This window comes from Aegilops tauschii, chromosome 3 (assembly GCF_002575655.3).
Source record: "Aegilops tauschii subsp. strangulata cultivar AL8/78 chromosome 3, Aet v6.0, whole genome shotgun sequence".
NCBI classification, from domain to species: Eukaryota; Viridiplantae; Streptophyta; class Magnoliopsida; order Poales; family Poaceae; genus Aegilops; species Aegilops tauschii.
Window position 1 is genome coordinate 47,019,811 of NC_053037.3, and position 11,431 is coordinate 47,031,241.

The 11,431-nt window shown below is 44.3% G+C and overlaps 1 protein-coding gene across 2 annotated transcripts in view; it reads right to left on the reverse strand.

The window, feature by feature from the left end:
* Positions 1–3,131: 3,131 nt before the first annotated feature.
* LOC109774727 (uncharacterized) overlaps positions 3,132–11,431 on the reverse strand; it is an 11,579-nt gene continuing 3,279 nt past the window's right edge. Inside the window, exons 5-12 of one of the 2 annotated variants that reach the window (XM_020333489.4) lie at positions 8,534–8,645; positions 8,408–8,451; positions 7,228–7,348; positions 7,054–7,112; positions 6,783–6,981; positions 6,290–6,339; positions 4,435–4,602; positions 3,132–3,742 (exon numbers count right to left, since the gene is read on the reverse strand). In XM_020333489.4, coding sequence (XP_020189078.2) covers positions 3,338–3,742; positions 4,435–4,602; positions 6,290–6,339; positions 6,783–6,981; positions 7,054–7,112; positions 7,228–7,348; positions 8,408–8,451; positions 8,534–8,645 — 1,158 coding nt within the window. In that variant the 3' untranslated portion in view covers positions 3,132–3,337. Of the gene's footprint in view, positions 3,743–4,434; positions 4,603–5,749; positions 6,340–6,782; positions 6,982–7,053; positions 7,113–7,227; positions 7,349–8,407; positions 8,452–8,533; positions 8,646–11,431 lie in introns of those variants that run through there. The other variant, XM_040403412.3, reaches the window with a different exon arrangement.

An 11,431-nucleotide genomic window follows, 5' to 3' on the forward strand; every position in this document is an offset into this window, starting at 1 on the left:
TGAAAACCAGCTCTAGTTCTTCATCATTGCACTTCTCCAGTACCTTGTCGGAGAGTCGGCGGTTGAACTCCTCTTGCTGCTCATCCTGGGCCGCCTCTAGTGCCCTCTGCCTGCGCCTCCTCCTCCTCCTCTGTGTTGTTGCTGTTGTCCTAACCTCCACAGCCTCCCCCTCTTCCTCTGTGACATCTCCCATGTCAGGATCCATCTTTAGGGTTTCTTTTGGGTGGCGGCTGGTGGAGTCACTGGGAAAGGGTGGGGGTGGGGAGGGGTTTATATTGACAGATGGATGGGGTTGGGTTTAGTAGGCCTAGGGTTGCATTTGGTCAGAGACTAGTGGGCCACTAAGCCCAATTACCCACAGAAATAATATATGTAGGCTAACAAATAACATATAAAAGATATAAGATCAAGTTGAACACTTAATAGCATACAAGATCCATTTCCACAACTTAGTAGCATAAGAGATCCATTTCCACAACTTAATAGCATAGGAGATCCATTACAACACTTAATAGCATAGGTGATCCATTACTACTTAACAACATAGGAAATAAGGTTCTTACACTAGGTTAAACTTCACATTCCCCCAAAATGTACACCCATAATCACTTGCAGTCATGTCAGGCCACATCCTTATATAAAGGCCTTTGGATGTACTTACTTCACCAACATATCACAGCAAGTTCAAGACTCAAGGATGGCCTTGATTTGCTCTAACTTCTCCTTGCTGCCATACCCTTCTTTCAGCAGCTCAGCAACAACAAGCTCAAGTTTTGCCTTCTCCTTCTTAAGAACATCTCTGTCAACTTCAACATCCTTCATAGCCTTCCTGGTGTTCTTGATGATATCAGCTTGGTTCTGCAAAATGCACCTCTGCTCTTTTGCAAGTTTGAGCTTTTCCATCTGCACCTCCAACATAGCTTTCTCCTCTAGCTCCTTCTTCTTCTTCTCAAGTTCTTCCTCCTCCACTTGTTTCTGGTACACCTACTTGTCCACCCTACAATCCTGCCAATCAAACATCTTGGATACATCATCAACAAGCTTGGTGTACTCAATGCAAAGCTTGTCATTTTCAGTCCTAAGCTTGGCCAACTCCCTTTCATGTTCACTCTTAAGCCTGGCCTACTCCTTCTCAAACTTCTCCTTGTCCTGTACCCTTCCAAAGTTCTGCTCATGGAACATCTCCCATAGCTTGCACAAACATCTCTGAAGAACAGTTGGCCAAGGCCCATCAACCCACTCTACAACACCACAATTCACACCATTTTCCTGCATTTATAAATGTGATAAGTTATTACAAATGGACTAGGAGCTTATTTCAATTACATGATTAACTTGTATAGACTTGATATTTTCTAACAATGCATAACATAAATGAGATATGATAAGTTATTACAATGCCATGATTAAGTTTCCAAAGTAACAAAAATACATATGTGATTGTCATATCAAACAAAGTGCTGCATCATATCAAACATCAGTGAACATACATAGCAGAAAAGTTTATTGGCATCTAACCTGGACTGGGCAGTCATAGAAACGCCTTCCTATTACAGGCCCTTCAAAAGCAACACGCTTAATAGGCCTCATTTGGTCCAGAATGCACTTGGGATGAGCAAGCTCAAGTTGGCCACAGAAAAGGGGCTCCACAGTGGTGGCTGGTTCCTCCTACAACCAAAATAACCAACAAACACTAGTTTCAATCTCCACTCAACACCAGAATCAACTTGCACGATTCATTAAACATGAACACTAAAAAAATCCCCAACTCAGCATGAACCCTAACACTGTACAGAGATGAACCCTAGCTTACATCAATCCTACAATCAAACCCCAACCTCACTTTTGAACAAGAATCCTACAACAACAACACTACACTTAGCAAGATCCATGGCGGTAGCCTCGGCCTACTAGCACCTAACCCTAACCCTAGGTGGCAAAGAACTTACCATAAGTCCCATGTCCATGCTGACGACCTCGCACTCCTCCTCTGAGCTCGTTTCCTCGTCGTTCCAGGTAGGCATGGCGGCAAGGAGGTCGGCGGCGACCGACCTCAAAGACGGCGAGCGGCGGCGAGCTCGTACTGGAGCAGGGGAGTGGGAGCAGGGGAGTGAGCGAGCAGCGAGTGGGAGCAGGGTGGGGTATTTACCCTGGTTCCGACAGGACCGGACCGCACGGGCTAACGGCCGTCAACGGCCGCGCCGTGAGCGCGCGTGGCCAGGTGGCCTGACATGTGGGTCCAGACGGTCAGAAAAATGGTTAAATTGCTAGTCACGGGCGTTTTGGTTTTTTTGAAACAGCGAACCACACGACTGGTATGTTTTTGAGAAAAATTAAAAGTTGGTAGTTTTTTGGAACCCTAACCTGTAAACTAAACTAGTAGTTTTTTGCTATTTACTCCAGCCAAGCACCGTATACTGAATTCGCAGAGTTTCGAAATTGGTGAATATGATTCTAGAGATATGCATAATTTGAGTAAGTGGTTTTGAAAATCAACCAGAATGCAAGGAGAGACTAAGTCCAAGTATATTCAGACAAGATTACAGTTATCTTTGGTGCAAATCTGTTATCTTTGAGTAGGTTATTCTTTGAGTAGGTTATTCCCTTATTTTTATTCAGAATATAATATAAAGATATTGGAGAGAAGGAATCAGGTTTCCGGGCTGGATGAAGGGAAATTTAAACGGGAAAATGTCAAATCGGAACTGTAAGACACTTGATTCTGGGAGAAGACAATTCGCAAAATTTGATTTTTCTGCCAATTTGGAGCGCAAACAATCGAGCTGTGGCACCAATCTGAAAATCCTGTTTACTGCAAGAGAACCAACAAACTGAATCATTGTCGATAGCTAGACTGACGGCAAGAAACAGAGAAGCAGAGCAAGATCTCTACAAGTTCAGCCACGTAATCTGCAGATATTTACAGATGACCATATTTATCATTACAACAGGTCGCACATCAAACAATACAACGAGAAATCCTGTGGAAGTAAAGGAACACACATAGAAATGAATCAGATAATATCATAATAGCACGGTTCGCACAGCGAGCGCCAAAATCTTAACAGTATGACCACAATAATCGATGCTTCCTGAATTAAATTGCGAACATACACACGTACGAATCAGACTGAAGCAGCAACGATAGCATTTCTTCAGATATTTCCGACGGAATAACAGTGCTGAACAGTGTTACTTCAGATCCAATTAACAGTGCTGAGTGCGCAATTTCTTACAGGATGACAGTCGGAACATAATCTAACTACAGGGTAACATCAATTCATCACACCACGAGGAACCAGGAAAGAGGGGGACTCGCAGAGAAGAAGGCAGGAGCCTAGGAGGAGGTGAACTTGGTGACGGCCTTGGTGCCCTCTGACACGGCGTGCTTGGCGAGCTCGCCGGGCAGGACGAGGCGGACGGAGGTCTGGATCTCCCGGGACGTGATGGTGGGCTTCTTGTTGTAGCGCGCCAGCTTGGCGGCCTCGCCGGCGAGCTTCTCGAAGATGTCGTTGATGAAGGAGTTCATGATGGACATGGCCTTGGAGGAGATGCCGATGTCGGGGTGCACCTGCTTCAGCACCTTGAAGATGTAGATCTTGTACGTCTCCACGCTCTTCTTGGCCTTCTTCTTGCCCTTCTTGTCGCCGCCCTCCTTGCCGGCGGCGGTCTTCCCCGCCGGCAGCCGCTTCTCGGCCTTGGGCTTCTTCCCGGCCGGGACCGGGGCCTTCTCCGCCGCCGGCTCCTCCTCCGCGGGCTTCTTCGCCGCCGGCTTCTTCTCCGCCTTGGGCGCCATGGACGCTGCTGCCGCCGCCGCTTGGAAGGTGCGGGGTTTCGGTGGGAGGTGGGAGAACTGGTGGGGGATTGCGGATGGGTTGTGGCGAGACGGGGAGGGGATGGAGTGATTTATAGGATGGAAGAGGTGGGCGCTGATTGGTGGAGGGGTAGTGCCGCGGATCGGTGACGTGCAGTGATACCAGCCGTTCGCCGCTGTTGCGATGGACGAGCCAGATGCACTTCGGCGCGGATCGCTGACGTGGCGAGCAGGTGACGGGTTTCGTTCGGCTCACGCGCGCACGTAGAAATTGGAGGATCCCTCGAAAAGAAATGTAGCAATATGTTGAGGTACATTTTGATACATTTTCGAAGAAATTGGCCATGCCACGCTGGCGAGCCACGTGGGAAAGAGTTAACAGTTAGTTAGTTAGTTGACGGCGATAGACGAAAATGTATAAAAATGTACCTCAAACACAAATTATAGGGTTAAGTTATGCATTTTTCAAGTTTATTTATGAAATTATACCCGTCGTGCAAGTTTACGTAATTAACTCTTTTGTATTATTTCCCTGTACTAACCTTTTAAAGGAATGTGAGTATCAGTTCAATTATGCAATTTGTTGTATTAGACAAATTATTATTTTTTGCAAGGAGGACCCGCGCTGGGACGGCCTGGAGGAGGCCTTCGCCCTCTCTGCTGTCGGGGACTGTGTCATCGCCGCGTCGTCGTCGTCGCTCCTTGAGCCCAAGGCCTAGCCGCCTCCCATGGAGCCCGAGCCGAAAAGGTACACGTGGACCGGCCAGCTTCGCGAGTGGTTGAGTGCCCTGTTCAAGAATTCATCCGATTAACCAGTTAACTTGTCGATTAATCCCTACTCATAGGGTCACCGAGTAGCCGATAAACTGATACATCGTCTGATTAATTGATTAAATGACCGATTAATTTGCCGATTAGCCTATTAATCCCCTACTCGCCAGCCAACCGAGCAGTTACCAGTTAACGATTTCCTCAACAATGGTTGAGTGCGTCGCCCGTGCGACGCCGGAGCAAGAGGCGACGTACCACCAACAATGGAGGGCCCGCGCGCTGGTGGAGGAGCGCGTTGAGGGCGAGCGGCGGATGCAGGTGGAGCGCGAGCAGGAGGAGCGTCGTGCCTGCTAGGCACGAGAGGAGGAGAAGCGTCGAAAGAGAGGGGGAGAAGGAGCGCGCCTGCCGCACAACAGTGCAGTCGGCTGTGCAAAACGGCATGGGAGTGGGAGGCGGCATTCCCGTGGGCTTGGTCGGCGCCGGAGTTGATCGACCTCACCGGCCCGTGGAGGACGACGACGCCTAGGGCAGCGCGCAAGGAGGCGCAACCTTTTTAATGTTTAATTTAAATTTTATTAATGCTTAAGTGGACTTTGGCCGGAGGTTGACTAGCCGTTTAACGTTTGATTATGTTAAGTTTGGACGCATATCTTTTTTAATGACGCGCAAAAAAATACGTCAGGCCAGCGTTGGGTGCAAGTGTCGACCCAAACAAAATAAACGGACACATCCATCTTCTCGGCCGAGCCAGCGTTGGGTGCAAGTGTCGACACAAACAAAAAATACGGACACATATGTCTTCTCGACCGACCCAAACCGATAAAATGCATGTCCGTTTGGGTCGCCACGTTGGAGTTACTCTTAGGACTCGACCAAAATCTCTCAATAGGAATCCATGACAAGATTTGTTTCCTTGTTGGTTGTACTTTTTCTTCGAGTATTGTTGGTTGTACTCAGCATGTACATTTACATGTTCTTGCTACATATGTTGGCTTGCCTTTATGATTCTCAGTTTAATTTCTCGTAAGATTTCATTCATACAAACGATCAGTCAGGCAGAAAGTACAGTACGTGTGAAACAGCAAATACTGAGCTGGCAACTATCACAACATGATTTCGTTGGCCACATATCAAAATAATAATAAAAAAGGGACAAAAATGAAAAAAAAAAATCCAGTTTCAACTACATATTTTCTACATAACTACAGGATATGTGTTGAACATGTGATAATCCCAGTGACACACAATATAACCACATACTTTCCATCATACTACATATTTCCCGTTGCAGCAACTCAACCTTCTTCAATCATCACAGTGGAACACAGGGCATCAACATACTAATACCTATTAGAGCAAAACACACACACACACACACACACACACACACACAAGAAGCTACTACTGCCCAGCATTACATCCTACTTGATTTGACAAAACATTTACACCTTAACAGTCAACTTCACATTCCGGCAGTTCTATCTCCATTTAGATCGACATGAAGTCGGAATGTAAAATAGTGCCGCTGAGGTGAAGATCAGAACATGCCATAATCAGCCATCAAAGCTGTCTTAAGAGTCACCAAGAAAGTTTAATGTGCAAGCGATGTATCAACTGCCATTGAGAGATGAAAAGATGCTGTTACTCCTTGGGCAATGACGGATCATGAGGCTGTGAGACGAAAAATTTAGCGTTCTCCGCAACCTCTGCTTCAACCACAGCCTCCAGGAGTATATCTGAACCTTTTGGCTCACCTGTTAAGATGTAACACGGAACATATATTGGTCTGGCAGTGATAGGAGAGTTGTTGAAGTATATAACTTAAGAGCATGTACAGTGGTTAATAAGGCAATTTTCTCTTATGTATTCCATGTCATCTAGAGAAGACAAAAAAAAAACATGTTATACAATGCATTATATGTTAGTGTTAGCTCTAACAATTGTGCTTTTATGATCCTAAAATCATGGGTTGGTTGAAATTAAATTAGAAAACGTGCAAGTCTTCCTCTGTATAACTACATGACTTAGTTTTGTGATTAGGTTTTTCTCTATGACTATCACTAACAACTTCTTGACTCTTGAGTTATATACCACTAATAAAATGTACGAGTTCACTGAATAAGTCAATGGCCATATAATACAGTGGTGGCACTAGCAAACAAATAGATGTTCGGAGTTAAGATCCTTGTTTATGTACCTGTGTGTTTTGGAAGCAATCCAGCACTTTCAGCTGATATTGGGAGTACATTTAGCAGTCCATTGCTCTCCTTGAATTGTTCTCCGTAACTCACACTCATGGAAGAACTCATCTTAATTCCTGGGGATACACTTAGCCTGGCATACATCATTGCTTGGCTGTGCAGATTTGTAGAGCTTGCATTCGCTGATTCCATGTCCTACAGGAACCAACAAGCAATGCCTAATAAACTAGTCCATGCATTAAAATTGTCGAGACAATGTCATCATACCTTAGATGTCATTGCAAATTTATTAGTTACATCAAATTTTGTAGCTTCAGCTGGTTTTTCTGACATATTGGTAAAAGGAATCATTAGTCATCAAATCAAATAAAGCATGGAAAAAATACTGAATCGGAAAGGAACAAACATGGTACTATAGTGAATGAAAGACATTATAATCACCAGAGTTATGAATTCCGTCAGGATTATTTAATCTCCTGGTAAATTGATCAGGATTTTTTCTACAAAAGCTCTCAATTTCATCACGAATTATACTGCGAATATCATCACGAAATTCTCCAGACTGCATAATCATAGTAAACTCTGTCAAGTAGACTTAAATTGCCACAGCCCTAGAATATGGTAATATAATAAATGCATTAGAGAGCATTGCACGCATCATGTTTAACTTTAAATTAATTTTGAATTGAGAGAATTTTCAAAACCTCATGTTTTTGTTGAAGGGCAAAACCCTAAATGTTCTTCAATGTATCCAAAGTGCCTTTCTAAATCCTAGAAATTTTGGCAAGAGCTTGTAACAAATATCAGATTCTACCCAAAAAAGTTAGAAGTTCAAGAAGAATTATTTTGGGCCTTGAATTTAAATCATTATTGTATTTGACTCAACTTGTACCCGAATGAAATCACTGCTCCCACAATGCCGCCTGAACTGCCGATCTTCAATGCCGCCAAAAGGGCGGGAAATTGGGTGGGATTTACCAGCTTGTGGAGACAACCACTCAATCCACAGAGAAATCACCGCCGATCCATGGATCAGTAAGTTCTGAGTACCAATTTGTCAGATCCCAGTGGGGATCCAACGAAACTGACAAAGAAATCAAGCAATTTGCAGAACAGAACTAGCATTTGAGGCCGATCGAGGAGATCATTCTATACTACTGTAGCTATATATTGTATCAGGTTCTAGCCATTGAGACAGAATAACAAGGGGGATAATGGAAATGTTGCCACAGTACGGCGTTATATAGGCGCAGTAATTCTTGGAGTAAAAGTAACTGCAGTTAATCCAAAGCGTTAAATTTGCCTGAAGCCATCATAGCCATCAAGCGAAGCGAGATAGGGCATCCGATAACTGAAATTTATCGACACTTGAGAGACATCTTCAGAACAGATGTAGAGGCTGACACATATCCAAACCTAAATTGCATTTCTATGAAGCATCCTACACATTTTATGCTATAGCGTGCTACTTAAAACAATAGGATGAACTATGTAGAAGTGCATTTGGGCGTTCAGCCCAACAATGAACTATGACAACGTTACCGTACATCAATGTATGCAATAAATAATTCAATTAGTCAAATACTTATATTAAGACAGAGAAAATGAGATGTTGTCATACCTGAGTTGCAGAACCATCATATGTTCCTGCTTCAGTCATGCCCTCTGATGTTTAAACAAAGGTCCTATTAGTGTAAGCCAAATGCAGTACTCTGAACTTCTGTAGTAATCATATACAAAAAGTTACCGGTGTTGTGCTGCCTTTTGATAAACTGGCCAGGAGTTATTCTAGATAAGTTCTGAACTTCATAACCAATTGATTGTAACTTTGACATGGCATCTTGAAGCTCCGTATTAATCTGAGTAATGGAGGGGCGTAAATTAATTATGCATAATAATCAAGAATTTAACCACGAGAATGTTTCAATTATGTTGAATAGCATGAACTATTAGCAAGTTAGCATGGATAAATCATTCAATCTGTTCCAATTTATCATTATTACAAATAAAAAGCAGTCTACTAACAGCATATGTAACATGTGGAGCTGTAGCTAGCAACTATTTTTCTGAAAACAGCTAACTGTAAGTTTCCTTTGCTTACAGATATTATGACTTATGACCCATCATTGTTTTTGTACAAACAAATTTACATGAACTTAGGTATGGGTGGTTTGGTTACTGAGTCAATGCACATAATGCAAAGTTCTGCCATGGTCTCTTACAAACAGCTGCCTATCTATCTTACACTGTAAATAAACTAAATGTCTTCAAGAAACCAAGGCTCTTTGATGCGGAGCATCCCATGGACATCACCTGAACCCATCATCATCAACCCCACAAGCTCCAAGTGGACCAATGACAAAGGCTCGTGCACAAGCTATCGGAACCGAGGTGACTTCCTATTCGAACTCCCTGTGCATTCATGTGAGACATGGTTACCACCTCACTCCGGAACCTTGTGCATTCTTAGGTGTGAAGGGATCAAGCATGGAGAAGTGAGGAATGAAGGCCAGGCTATGGAAGAGAAGGGGATCGAAGAGGAAGCAAGGTACACCAACAAGGAGCTCAACCTGCTGCAAACTGCCAAGTCAGACAGTCCGACTTGTGTTCGAGTTAGTGTCAGATACCTGACGGAACATATCCAACATTCAGTTACTGTAGCTCTGGACAGATAATGCTTCGCCAGGATCGGACGGTCGTCATTGCTTCGTCCCTGCTGGACTCTGCTCGACGGCTCAGATCAACCCTCTACTATTTACTGTCCAGTTGTCGTATTACTATTTACCCTCATATTACCGTTGAGTAAATTCCCGCCTATATAAAAGCCAGGCTGTGGCTGTGAGAGGTTTATGCTTTTCTATTGTATTTGGCTGAGAGGCTAGAACATGATACCCAAACCGTATCAATATAGATCGAGGCCATGGATTCGGTCAGATAGATAGCGAAATTCCGTTGTGATTTCGAGTAATCTATCCTGAATCCGCCATAGATAGGACTGGGATCTGACAAATTGGCATCAGAGCGCAGTTTTTCCTCGGCAGCAGGGTGCGGATTGGAGGCGCGGCCGGGAAATTCCCCACCCTCCTCTCCCTGATGTGTGGCAGCGGTAGATTCATTCGGCGGCGGCCCGCTGGGCGATACTGGTTGCTGAATCGCATCGATTCAGTGGTAAAGTCCCAGGTTCACGGGCGAGTGGTGCTGCTCTCGGAGGCGGGTTTTCTGCGGCGGCGGCTGGGTTGACAGACGAGATCAGGTTCGATCCAGTGGTAAAATGCCTCTCTCCTTCCTTAGATCAAGGCGATGGGGCGCAGCGCGAAGAGTTTGGACAAATCGGACTTTCAGGAGGTGCTGTCCATGAAGGACGAATTCCTTTCTCAACAGCAATCGACGACAGATCTGAGAGCGGACGTCAATTTGCTCAAGGCCGACGTGGTTTCCATTCATTCTTCACAAGGTGAAATCTCTGAACAAGTAGGAGATGTTCAAAAGGCTGTCCTCGATCTGGGAAAACAGCTAGCTGCTATGAGCTCTGTTCTGAAAACTCTACAGCCACAGAGCTCTAGGAATGCTGAGAAACAGCTGGTTACTGAAGACTTGGAGCATGTTAAATCTCCCACTCTGCAGCAAGGTCAACTAGAACAGCATAATACCAGAACTGAAGTTCTCAGGAAACAAATGGAATTGGAGAAGGAACTCAACAGGCACTGTGAGTCTGTAAAAATTTGCAACAGCCACCTGATGGTGTCAATGACCATACACCTACTGCTCCTTCTCCAGGGCAAGCTCATACTCCTGCTTTCAATCAATTCAACCAAAGCAGGGAGAGACAGCTTTGGCAAGGTTATTTCAAGACTTACGAACAGGAAATGAAAGCATAGTTCCATGAAGTCTATAACAAAAGGGCCTAAGATGGATTTTCCCAGATTTGAAGGAGAAGATCCTGTGGGATGGATTAGACGGTGCAATAGATATTTCCAAATGGCTGCAGCTCCTGAGAATTACAAAGTTTCATTGGCACAGCTCTATATCATTGGAGAGGCTGATGTCTGGTTAAGGAGGTCTGGGCTATTGAAAAAGTAATTGACATGGCCTGAATTCTGCACTGAATTGACATATGTGGGCCTTACTTAAGAAAATTCTTGTTAGTTTTCTTTGATGATATCCTGATGTACAGCTCAAATCTGAGTGACCACATCAAGCACTTGCAGATAATTTTCTCTCTTTTGAGGAAACATCAGCCATTTGCCAAAATGTCCAAATGTGTCTTTGCTGTTCCCCAGGTGGAATATTTGTGACATATTCTCTCTGCTGATGGTGTTTCTATTGATCCCTCTAAGATTCAAGCAGTTGCAGATTCGGTTACCCCTACTACTGTCACTCAGTTGATAAGTTTCTTAGGGCTGGCTGGTTACTACAGAAGATTCACTAAGAATTATGGGATCATGTGTAAGCCACTGCATGACATGCTCAAAAAGGGCCAGTTCATGTGGTCTGCAGCTCAGGACACTGTTTTTCAGCAGGTGAAGCAGGCAGTGATCTCTGCCCCTGTTCTTGCATTACCTGATTTCTCCACTCCTTTTGTACTGGAAACTGATGCCTCTGGCACTGGAATTGGAGCTGTACTTATGCAAAATGGAAAAGCATT